Raw genomic sequence first — 13,010 nt, forward strand, 5'->3', positions numbered from 1 at the left:
GAAATGACTGGCTGAAGTCAGCATGGAAAACATGGTGGTAGAAGAAAGCAGTTGAGGTGTGGGTTTTTTTATTTTCAATTGTAGCAAAATCTCCTTGGAAACCACCCATCCACATGCAGTCAGTTCCGACCCTGAACTACTCTTAGAGTTTAGTTGGAATTTCCCATGTTATGTGTGCACCTTATCTTACCGTAATTTCTGATTTGTTAAGAGGTACAAGACAATTCTGGTTAGAATTTGCCACATGTATAACAAATAGTTAATCACCCAGCTGGATTAAAGTATCACAGGGTATCTTTGTGAAGTTACAGCATTTATATAATGCAACCTTGCCCTGGATATGACAAAACACATCCTCAGGTGTTCTGAACATATTGCTTCTGTTATCTGTTCTTTGTCATTCTTTACATTTGCTTTGTATAGATACATAGAAATCCACAAGTTCAGAAAGAAGAGCTCTGATTCCGCTAACTGTAAACTATTCAGTTGATGAGAGGCATCAGTGGCATTCACTCGCCGCTGCTAATGCCTCACAAGAGGTTGAATAACATTAGGATACAAAAGCAGTATGCCTTTGGTTTAGGTTTGCTACTGCATTCTGAATAATAACCCCTGTCTTAAAGAAGGCCCACTTAAAGACTGAATATCCTTGAAAACTGTCTCTCCTTTTATGCAGCTTTAGGCAAAAAAATATTTTCAGCATTCTGGAAAATGAAAGGTGTTTTTAGTTTTGTAACATGAGTAAGCATCCCCTTGACAATTAGTCATGTATTTCTTCTTGCTGTGTTTTAATATCTAAAGCACTGCCTCAGGAGTATAAATCTTACACACTAGACATGTTTCAAAATCTTCTGTTACTATATTATCTGATGGATTGATTTGTAAAGATCTATGTTTACTTGCAATGCTGTATGCTCGCTCCCACCCACCCCTGTCCTGGTCCTGATCCACATGTAAATGTTTTTCTTAAATAGATTTTATCTGGTCTTTGAGATGCATAGTGAATCAATGGCTTATTGCAAACACAGTTTACAGTTTACTTCTAATTATGTGACATTTGTTGGGTTGCATGATGTCATTTGAGGCATAAATATTTATTTTCTGCCTTTCTTATTTTTGCTTAATCGTGTATTGCTATGCTGCTTGCCCACAATTATTTTCCAAAATTGTGTGTAATTGTTCAATTTCTCCAAAGGTGAACCACAAAAAAAGATTAATGGCATCAGTGACTATAATTTATTCCCTGAGTAGTAATAAGTATGTGGAGTACTTTCCAGCCATGTGTGTTCATTGTTTCAGCTGATGTGATTTATATAGTGAAATATGAGTCTGGCTCATTTAATTGAATGCTACGTCTTGGGCTGCAGGACAGTGATGAGATTAAGCTGTATTATGTTTCTGAAGGCAGAATAGGCAGTTGTTGAAATGGGTGGGGTTTAACATTTAGCTTCAGAAAAGGAGTTATTTCAATATTAAACGTTTTCTGACTGAACTAGTAGACTAACATACTTTGTTATCATAAAATCCAATTAAATTGTAATTTTAATCCTTGTTTAAAATTAATTTGAGAGCTTGCCATCTTTGCATTGGTGTCTGTTTTCCAAATAAGTGTTTTGAAAATGTTTTCATAGTCTGTTTTACAGTACTAGAGTTAAATCTCTTCTGATGGCGGTAAAACCAGTAGTCTTATATTACACTTCAATAAGATTTTATATTCTATTTCCATTTTCAGTTTGATAGTGTTTTTAAACATGAGGTAATTGTCTTTGGGGAAGATCTATTGTGGGTGGGGTAGGTATAATTTTCTGTGTTATACAAAATAGTAAGTAGAATTTATGGGGCTATTAAAGCCTCAGTTTGGCAAACTGCCGTATAGTTGCATCATCCTGCAATCATTATCTTTTTCTGGCTCCTGACCTTACTCTAAGAAATACCACGCTTTTAGTGATGCTTTCACTCTTAACTTGTCATTTTATTTTCTTATCGGATTATTAACAGGAAAAAAGGCTTTAAGTTTCATATTAAAAGTGAATATTCCATAGTCTTATTGCAGCCCCAGCATGTGATTCTTCAAGTAACCGATACAGAAACTTATATGTTTGCTAGACGTTCAACGCTTGCTATTTATAACAAAGGGCTGCTATTGGATTAATCGCACATGTGACATTTATTGCGTTCTTATGATATTTTCTCTAAATGCTCATTTTAAGAAACTCTCAGCCTTTTGTCAGAACAAATGCTTTGGCTCTGCCTTGCTGCTGAATGATGTTGCGGAGAGAAGGCAATGGCAAGGACTTTGTTGGTTTTGACAGCACTACTAAAAGCATGAAATGTTTCTGAAGAATTGGCAGAGCCTTGTAATAAGGGCTGCAGGAAATGACTGTATTGGGTGTGGAAGAAAGACACTGTCCAGATTTAACACAGGAGCTACTGAAATACTTGGAAACAGAGGACAGGAAATGGTATCACAGGATAGACTAAAATGCTGTACAGAACTTCAGTGTTTATACAAAGTGTTATTGTTCTGAAGTTTGAATTCCACCCAGAACACTGCTGCTTTGGTGTATAAAAGTTAACACTAACTGCCTAATGAGTAATAAAATGCTGTTTATTATTAGATTAAAGCCCAGACTTTTTTTTTATAATGGTAAGTTCTTCAGATGTTCTCGCATTTTTTGCTGAAGATGGAAGACATATTTTTTGGGGGTATAATTTGGCAGAATTAATGCTATTTTCTAACATCTTTTCCTCCCTCAAATTTGTTTCCAAATCCACTTAACTTTTACTGTGTCCATTGTGCAAGATTTGTTGCAATCTGATGCTGTGCAGCCTGTCTCTAAGTAATGTTTAGACTCGTTTATATTGGATAGATATTGATACAGAACTGTCTGTGAAAACTATTCTACGAAAACTATCTCACGAACCTTAGAGGTAGCACAGAATTTCATTTCTCTTGTTTGTTGGTTGGTTGGTTTTCCTGAGTGACCTAGCTGTGGCTAGTGTGCTCCTAACAGTCAACAATGTATTTAGTTCTAGCATGTATTCTCATCTCCAGCGCAGCTTTTCAGCTGCTCTAACTAAATTTTATCACTAAACTAGAAACATCCCAATAAATTTTGCTGTTTTGTGCTGAGGAATATAGATGCTGTAATCACAAAATGACTTTTTGCTGTGGTATTTAATATTGGAGAAAGAATGCTGACATAAAAAGCTGTCTGTGTTCCTTCTTTCCCCCATAACTTCTCAGTTAAATGGTAGAATTATCAGAAAATGTATTCCCATAGCTCCCATAGAAATGCTTCAGGAAAATACTAAACTCGAATAATGTCTCCTTGCTCTGTTAGTCTTGAAAAACTCGAGGGAAGTATCAGATCATCCATGTGTGGTCAGACTTTTGGCACAGGAGGAGATTCCACAAAGAAAGTAAATCCAGAATTTGAAATCCTGGCTTTAGTGTTGTGAATTTGCTGTTTGTCCATATGTGAACAAGAATGCTGTGGTTGCAAATTCAGATTACTAAGTTCTACCTACCTACTGTTTTTTCTTTAAAAATATTAGTGATAACTGTTTCCCAAAGACCTTTATAAAGCTTAAGAGTGGCACAAGAGCTTTGTTATAATTCTTACATTGATCCTTGCTTTTTCCATTTCTGAATTGATAGAACGATATCTGTTTCATTTGTGGTGGATAGGGAAAAAGTGAGGACTGCATTTGGCGGTTCCCCCACTGTATAACTGGGATCAGTAGTGACAGAGCAGGCTCCCTCATTTGCATCCTAGTGAATCCAAGGTTCTCGGCAGACACGATCTATCTTAGCAGTACCAGTCCTCTTCACGAAGTGTGGTGCTCTTCCCGATACCTGCTGTTGTTCTTCATTTGTGCTAACTTTTCAAAGACATTAAATTTTTTACTAAAGAATGTAGAATGTGACATTGACAACTTTCTTATTTTAATTGCTTTTAGATTAATATGTACTTAATGTAATAAAATTGCATGGGGGCCTATTCAAATTAGAAGAATAATAGAAAATTCATGTCAGTGTGGCGCTACAGGTGATTAGAAGAGCATTTCCCACAAGTGAACTTTGTGTAAGAGACTGTTCCCTGAATTGTGACTATAAAGGCTGCTTTCAGAACCGCAATGTTACTATAAACATAATCTCACTGTGGATTGTATTTATTTATACACACATACACAGGTTCTGCAGTGTGAACTGTAGGGTTCCCTGTTGTGAAATTTCCTCCACTTAACAACTTTTTTCTTTTCATTTGCAGCTGAATAAGTGGCGTATTTTGGGAATTGTTGCTATAAATATGATAGTCATTGGAATGTGGCTTAGAAGCTTTTTCTGAGATATACACTTTGGTTAACTTGGTGCTTTTGTCGGTACAGGAAAACAGAATACTGGGCACATCACTGGTTTACTGTCTTGTTTCTTTTTTTCTGGTCTGTTTTGAGTGTAAGCTAAGGCCTGTAACTTGAGCGTACTTAAGCTTTTGGAGGTTTCACTGCGGAAGTCAGGTCCTGTAGGCTTTGGCTTGTCAAATTCCACTCAGAATGATTGTCAAGAATAAGGGCGAAAGACCTCTGTGCAGTAAATTGACAGGCAGAAATGACGTGTATGTCTGTGTCCAGAGCTTGGAATGAATTTTAAGGGAAAGGATTTGTTCCCTTCATTGTTGCCAAATATAAGAATCGGACAGTATATATTTTTGCAACTGAAATTAATTTTATTGGAGAACAGGTATTGAAGTCCTGCAGTTCTTGTATGTATTTGAAGAAAACATGTTAGAAATAGAGACTTAGAGCTGATTTTTATTCTCATATGCAACAATTCAGTTATAGTTCATGTTCTGGAGGGGTGGGGATGAAGTGGGGTTGTGCAAAAGCGCACGGTTTTTTGCAAGCTCAGCCTGAAGGAACTTCAAAGGGCAAAATAGAAAACCACAACAGATGTTATTAGAAGTAGTTCTTTGACAATATGCTCTTCTCAGCGTTTAAGCTGCCCCAGTGTGCCCTTGAGGTGATATTACCTTTACATATTGATTGTCTGGTGAAAGTGGCTTTTGTTTTGTTCAATTATTCAATACTGCACCTCCTGTGAGAAGTTTGTTACTGGAAGTTGTACAAAAGAAATATTTTGTAATTTGTGCATGTCCAGCAAAATTCTGCATTGATACTTCTCTTCAGTCTTACTGTACGTTTGTGTTTCCTCTTTCAGGAAATGGGTTTGTGAATTCTCGAGCTTCACCAAATCTACTTGGAACTACTGGTGGTGGCAATGGCTTGGGCAAAGTCATGCCTACAAAGTCTCCACCTCCACCTGGAGGAGGCAATCTTGGAATGAACAATCGCAAACCAGACCTCCGTGTTGTCATCCCACCCTCCAGCAAGGGTATGATGCCACCATTGGTAAGTTAAAACATTTGTTCCGTGACTGGCTTTGTAGAAGTGAAGTGTTCTGTCCACATGCACAGGTAGAACCTATCTTATCTGCTTACCGTAGGCTTCAGATTAGAAAAGTGTTTGTATTCTGAAATTTCAGTAATGAAAAACTAAGTTACAAGTTGGTGCCTTGGGAGAAGTTAAATTTGTAAGGATTTTTTTTTTTAGATATAAAATAGCAATTTGATGTAAATGTGGTTGGGGTGCAATCCTAGAGACATAGACTGGGATTTAGTTGTTTTGGTTTGACATCCTACTGACTTGCTGCAGAGAGCTTTGTTGGTTTGGAGGATGAGGGCTTTAAAAAGGATTACGCATTATTCTGTGGAGGAATGGCTGGTGGTATTGGTGAACTGTATTAATGTGCCCTAAAGCACACTTGTTTTTTCTGGATTGTAATGGTTGTGGGATGTAAAATGTAGCTTCGGTGGTGATGATGGTCTGAGAGAAACACTTGTTTGATGTGGTGTGCTGCAATGCAACCTTGTGTGTCCTGTGGTGGACATCATGTCTTCCATGAAGACATAAAAGAATAATGAGGATCAGGCCCAGTCTCCGTGTATGTCTCAAAACCACTGTGCAGTTTGGCATGTTGGTAGTAATGTTTGTTCAGCCTAGATGTGGAATAGCACGCAACTTTTGTGTTGGGCATGAGGCAATCACAGCATTGAGACCAGAACTGGTCTTGCAGGAAGAGTTACTCTGGTTTTCCTTTAATTTGGTTGGGCAGTTCCTTTGGTCTTAGTTTTTCACTATCATGTGGAAACTTTGAATGCTTACATGTATGTTTTGTTTTCTGTATGTGGAAGAACAAACCATAACGAAGAAGAGCAGGTTATAAACAATACAAGTACTCCCTGTATAATTCGTAGTTGTTTTTAAGATACCACAACTGCTTACGTGTGTTAGTGGTATTTGTGATGAATAATACAAAAGTAATCCAAGTAACAAAAGCTATAATTAGTCTCAGAGTAATGATTCTTGGAGTTTTAGGTTTTCCAGACATACAGAAGCGTAGAAGACTTAAGAAATACACAGGATGATTATTAAAGTGAAAATAGATACAATAAGATCATCTTGATAGTGCAGTTGCTCTAATGTTGGTAGTGTACAGTACCTGTTTACTGATGTGTTATTAAGGAGGACAGTAAATATTCAATTTAGGTCTGTCTTTTTAAGGAAATTGGGGAAGAGATTTTGGAGTAGAGGTGCTGGGGTGGGGTGATAGTTGTATATGAAAAATAGTTTGTTACTGAGCTGGATATTGATTGGATCAGTCCAGCCAGACACTGCTTGTGGTCCATATCTACAGGTGTCATCCATGTGTAACACTGTCTTGGATTTTACTAAACATTCTCTGCACTATTTTTGCCAAAGCTGTCTTCTTTCGGTGTGGTATTTTTAAGTCAAACTGAATTACGTAAAGTACTTCACTTCATAGCAGTATTACTTATAGAATCAGGTTGGAAATGCTCATTGTAAATTAAAAAAATAAAAATCCTGAAGCACAAACATGACTTTTTCTTTAATTTTAAAAGCAATGCTATTTTTAGTAACTGTGTTATTCCTCTTGTTTGCCGAGTACAGTCGGAGGAGGATGAATTGGAGTTGGTGAGTTTGGGTTGCTGCTTGATGAGAGAGAGCAAGATCCTGAAAATGTCTTTTACTGCAGCTTTTTAACTGTGGTCTCCTTATGTACTTTAAATAATTCCAGTGTTCCCTTGGTAGCAGACAAAAATACATTTGTTTTATCAAACTCAAAACCTGACCAATTCAAGTTGAAAACACATCCACAGTCTGGCGCTTTCCATTTGTAAACTGGGTTTTTCCTGAAAATATTGTTTTTCTTGGAGGGAACATTGGAAAAGAGCCTTACGGAGCAACTGTCCATGTGTATGGGATACTGTCTTTTGTGTAAAATATAAATAGCCACTTATCATCCCCTAAATTACTGGAATGCTTTTAGAAGGTGGCTTCAGTCATGAAGTTCTTCAGATTGTAACACGAGTCCTGTGTTACTTCTCTTGTTTTGAAGATTACATCATTGCTGGTGAGGTCATCTCTTTGGAGTTTAGAATTATTTCATCCTGCATGAGATTATCAAACCACAGGGGTGTTCCCTGTTTACCGAGAGGAGTAGAGAATTGCAAATGAATAATTCTATGTTTTTTTTCCAGTGGAAAGATATTCTGCTTTTCAAAGGAAACTCTTGGGATTTGTGTTTTTTCTGGTTTTGCCAAAAGGTTTTAACATTTGGCAATCTGGAAAATAACGTAAGGCTGAAATAATTCGTAACTTATTTTTAAAGCGATTTGCAAATTGTTCATCTGCTGTAGCACAAACCACGCAGAAGGTGCTGCATCAGAGTGAGATCATGAAGAGGCACAAAGAAGTCTCACTTATCACGTACCTTGATTTGGTTTTGAACATGGACCTGTTGCTGATCCGAGGCTCTAATCGCATGAAAGCATGGACAGTGTGGTGATTCTTGATGAATGCATGCCTTCGGTTGATTTGTAACTTAAACTTGAGCAACAGATTTACAACAGTAGGAGCAAACTGTCTCTGAAAGTGGGTATTTAAGTTTTTAAGGTTTGTTGGAATGACCTGCAGTTCTGAACAGCTGAACTGTTCCCCTCGCCTTTACAGAGGAGTATCTGGCTGCCAGCGCGAGAAATAGAGCTTTAACTCAACGTAAAAACACTTAATCAAAATAGCATTGCAGTTGGAATTAGGCGAAAGCAGTCGAGGGCAGGTACCGCTCCCGGCTCGGAGCGGCTGCGGCGTGGAGCGAGGGCCCCCTGCTGCTCTGGCTGCCTTCGCCTCTTGAGGTGCTGGTTCCAGTGCTGGGAAGCAGTTCTGAATCCCGTCTGTTCATTCTGTGTAGTTGGAATTGAGCACTTAATATGAAAACCAGATCGGAATGGTGGCATAGCATGTGGAATTCTTCCTGTTACTGCTGTCATTTTCACTGGTTTAAAAAATAATTTGAAAATACCTGAAAGTTGCCATGAATTTTTGCCTGAATCTGAGTACAACAAATTTTAGGGACATCTAAATATTTCTTAGTGTCTTTGTATAACTGAGTGTTCAGGAATTGTATTCCAAAATAAATTATCTCTGCAAACCACCTTTATTAGTAGCTCAAAAAAAAAAAAGGAGAAATCCCATGGGGAAATCCTTTGGTCTGGATTGTTTCCCAGTGTACTCCTCTAACTTTTTCATTCTACAGCAATCTCAACTTTATAGGCTGCTATCCAGGAAAGCTTTAGAAAAATGTCAGCTTCTTACAGACAGAAAAATCTTCACTAATAACATATCTTTCTGTCAGATAAAGTTGGTCTAGTGGACATTTTCAGAAGTACCTGAGTGATTTAAAGGGGTAAATTAAACAGAAAATCAGCGGAACTTTCTCTGTAACTTTGGGCTTTGAAATCTGGCAGCTGTAAAGCAGGGCGATTACATCTGCAGAGTCGATGCCAGAGCGCCTCTGTATTCTTAGGAGGCTCCAAGGTGGGCTTCCAACAGCAGCCAGCGAAACCCACGTCAAAATCTGGTAGCCAGCGGAAGGCTGTAGCTGATTTTAACATGGTAGCTGTGGCATTCTTTTTATCTTTAAATTGAAAAGGTACCAGCCAAGGGTTGGTGTACCCCTCAATTCACCTTCATAGGTTTAAGATGAAAATTGGAGAGCTGTGTTCCTATACCTGCTCATTCCATTACAATAAAGAGAATTGTGTGTTGTTAATAGTGCTCGCTCTCACAAGATCAGAGCAGAGAATAAAACAGATGCTGCAGATACTGGAATACTTGTGTGCCTGCCTGAAATGAGGGAGAAGTGGTAGTATCCTCAGTCTTTTAAAGCAAGGAAAGACAACTCTACCAAGGAGATGAAAAAGTGTTGCTTTCCTAGCAAATATTTTTTTCAGCCAGAGAGAGAAGCTTGCTTTTGTAACATTTTCAGCAGCTTGAAATCTGCCTCCATTGATCAGGACTGGTTTGTTAAGAATGTAGAAATATAGGATGTAGAGACTTCTACTATTCTAGTATTCCTGAGAGTTCTGTAGGTAACCCTCTGGTTTTTAAAAATTAAAAACCTTTGACAGTATCTGGCATCACTAAATGGTGCTGAATTATGCATTTTGAAGAAAGATGTAAAGTTGCCTCCACGAAGAGCAGTTCTGAGAGAGAGCAGCTTTGTTGTCTGGTGGTGTTCACCATGGAGTGTAATACAAGGTTTTCTAAAGAGCAAATTTGGTTGAAGAGCTTAATTTGAGTGATATGTTTGCTGCAGATGTTTGTTCTGGTATATGGGAAAGAAAATGTTATTAAAAAACCCTATTGTGCTTACAGTTAGGACAGATAATCTGAGACAATCTGGTTTAGCCATTTTTCTTGTCGAAAAGCACAGTTTCTCTGTGTGAACTCAAATGTCATTTGCTTTGAAACATATCTGCATTATAACAAGTACTCTCTCAGCTTCGCAGGAACCATGGGAACAGCAAGATTATTTTATCTTATCAATACAAATTTAGAAGATCTCTGTGTTCCTTTCAGGACAGGTGTAGTCAACACAGTGTCAAAACTGGCAGCTAAAATTTTGAAAACTGGATGAACAACTGGGAAGTGGGAAATCCTTCTGGTGAAACTGCACCTCACTATCTGCACTAAAAACCCTTTAAAAAAAAAAAAAAGACCAAGATCTCTTAAATCACTTAAGAACTTCTGAGAATTTTTGTGTATATCCCTAAGAAATGGTGTTTAGTTTTACATCCTAAAAATCTAATGCTGAAATCTGCATGCGTGGGGAAGTGGAACAGGGAGTCTAATTACATTTTGTTTCAGTTTGCCGAGATCATTTTGGTTGTCTTGAAACATTTTGGCTTGTTTAGAAAACCTATCCGAACAAAAAAGATGTATTCACAAATAAAAACTAAAGCAAAGAAGCAGACTTTAATTGAATGCTACTTTTATGTTGGCACTTGATTTTCCATTGTTCTAACTGATATCACAAGGCATGTTGTTCTTTTTGATCATTTATAGAATACCCAAAGGATAAGTAGTTCTCAGTCTACACAGCCTCTTGCTACCCCTGTGGTGTCTGTGACAACTCCAAGCTTGCCTCCGCAGGGATTGGTGTATTCGGCCATGCCTACTGCCTACAACACTGGTAAGCATTGTTTTTAATAAGTAGCTTCATTTATCAGATGTACAAGACTCTGGTGATTCATAAGCCCAGAAAATTTGCATTTCTGGGACACTTCACTTTATTTTCCTATTCAGTTCAAATGAAGGCTCTTATTCATCAAAAATGAGCCTTCAGCTTGTAAAATGTGTAAATGTTGAGAAATCAGGAAGAAGCTCTCAGTCAGTCAGGTTGCACACAGCTGAATACGGAGACACACAATAAAATGCATTGCCTATAGCACTAGTGTTCAGGCTTTCCATCTGAGAACCAGATTGCCTCACACTTAAGCAATAGTTGATACATCAGAGCATTCCATCCCTTTCGTTCTGTCCTGCTCAGTTCCAACAGCAGGAGGGCATTGGATTTTACAGGAGCTCTCATGCTACAAAACAGCCTGGATGTACAAAACCCAAATGGGGCCTTCTCCTCAGTGGTTGTATTGAGTGAGAATGGGGACTTACGGGATAGCACTGACAGCATTTCACCGCTGGCAGTCTCTGTTATCTGAACAATGTTAACGTTACTTTTATCCAAGATGGGTATGATGCAAGGAATTCGGTAATTTATGTGGTACTTGGTTTGCAAGTTTGGAAGGTGATTTATGACATGGTCCCTCCCACTTTGACTCCATACCCATGCAGGTAATTTTAACTTCAATCTCAAGGTTCTGTATTTGTTAGAGACCCTGTATGGAATCTGCAAGGGAGTTTTAGTAGTAATTTCCTTGAACGGCTGCCAAGTTGGTTACCATTTATCTGTGATACATAGTTTAATTTTCAAATGCAGGGAACAACTTTTCCACCTTGCGTCAAGCCACTCGTTTATGGAAATCAGTGTCCTGCTTCTGCTAGCAGATACCTGATTGCTTAGCGAAACGATAACACAGCTAAGTGTGCAGCGGTGTCTGTATTCCTTGGAGAAATATCTTCTCAAACCTCTTTCACTCCAGGAGTTGGAAGTCTGTTATCATAACAGCTCTAATTGCAAAGGAAAAAAAGATGGAAACTGCATTTCTATAAATGTTTTTATCAGGTCTGCACTTACAGAAGTCCTGTTGGCATGGAATAGAATGTCCATCTCCAGAGTTTGTTTCCTACAGCACATTGCTGTAGATCTGAGGGCTTTGAAGGCTGAGTGCCTGTCCTGGACATTGGGTGCAATATTATTTTAGTTTGTAATTTAGTCTTGGAAAAGGGCTTTGGATTGATCAGCTTGGGAACAATCCTTCTGAATTTGTGCAGAAAGGCTTGTGAGGTTTTTTGAGTTCCGGTGAAAACGACAACGAAGAAGAAATTGAACCGAAAAGGCAGCTGAAGCAGCTCCACTTGCTGGGGGGCAGCTGAAGCAGCTCCACTTGCTGGGGGGCAGCTGGGCTTCCCAGGGTCTTCAGGATGCATCCGGGACAGCGCCCTGCTGGCACTGAGCTCCTCCTTCCTCTGTGGCTTTTAAAGGGAAACTGTGAGGTTTCCCATAGGGAATGAGTTGGTGGATGGGAACAGGGAAACTGTTCAGGAAGGCTTATCATGAGAGCAAGGTCATAATAGTGGTGTCATTTTAGAACAAGACTAGAAAAAAACCAAAACAACAAAGCCCTGAAAATAAAATGCCAAAACCTTAAAACCAAAGGCAAAACAAAACACAAGCCTTACTTAGGCAGAAATTTTGGTTAATCTGCTGGCACTTTAAAATAAGTTTGGCTGCTGGCATTTTTTTGTATTCTCAAGACACTGGAAATTATTTTAAGGAAGCTGTATTGCAGAATAATTAAAATCAGAGAAGTGTTTACAGCTTTGTTTCAAAACCTGTAAGAAAAGCGTGAGTGATAATGATTACATGAAAATCTTCCTTCCCTGTGTGAATGAAGTGAGAACTGTCTAAGCATTGTAGTCTAGCAAAGCTGGCAGTCAGTCACGTGCGGGCTGTTGATTAGGAATAGATTGTCTTTTCTGCTATCCAGCTAAGTTGTATTTCTGAATATTCCAAATGAAAAACTTTCTTTTATTCGATGCAGAGATGACTATGTAATCAGACATGAAGAAAGGAGTGCAGCTGTTGTGGGGAAAGGGAGAGTGTGGTGCATTGTTGTAGGACTGTGCGGTCAGAGTGGTCGCAGAGGCTCCAGTCACAGCACCCCGCAAGCGTTCCAGACCTGCCAGGGTCTCCCCATGCCTGCAGCTGCCTGTGTGCCAGTTCCTGCCCCTCCAGAGCCCTTTGCACTGGCAGCCACGACCTTCACAGCCAGAGGTTGGGTTTGGATATAGGTTCTGTGTAGGACTATGAACTGCCTTGTAATGTGAGCCAGGCAAACAGTGCGTGCGCCTCGCCTCCCATCTGGGAACTGACCTGAAAAGGGCTTTCTTCAGCAGACTCAGGGCAA

The 13,010-nt window shown here is 38.9% G+C and overlaps 1 protein-coding gene across 5 annotated transcripts in view; it reads left to right on the forward strand.

The window, feature by feature from the left end:
• The window catches only part of MEF2A (myocyte enhancer factor 2A), an 83,629-nt gene that overhangs the window by 65,607 nt on the left and 5,012 nt on the right, over positions 1-13,010 (forward strand). For 3 of the 5 annotated variants that reach the window (XM_069867152.1, XM_069867151.1, XM_069867150.1), the window contains 2 exons: positions 5,222-5,412; positions 10,489-10,615. In XM_069867152.1, the coding sequence (XP_069723253.1) occupies positions 5,222-5,412; positions 10,489-10,615 (318 nt within the window). Of the gene's footprint in view, positions 1-5,221; positions 5,413-7,032; positions 7,057-10,488; positions 10,616-13,010 lie in introns of all 5 variants that reach the window. The other 2 variants (XM_069867148.1, XM_069867149.1) reach the window with 1 other exon arrangement.

The sequence above is a fragment of the Phaenicophaeus curvirostris genome, chromosome 12 (genome assembly GCF_032191515.1).
Source record: "Phaenicophaeus curvirostris isolate KB17595 chromosome 12, BPBGC_Pcur_1.0, whole genome shotgun sequence".
In the NCBI taxonomy this organism is placed as follows: domain Eukaryota; kingdom Metazoa; phylum Chordata; class Aves; order Cuculiformes; family Cuculidae; genus Phaenicophaeus; species Phaenicophaeus curvirostris.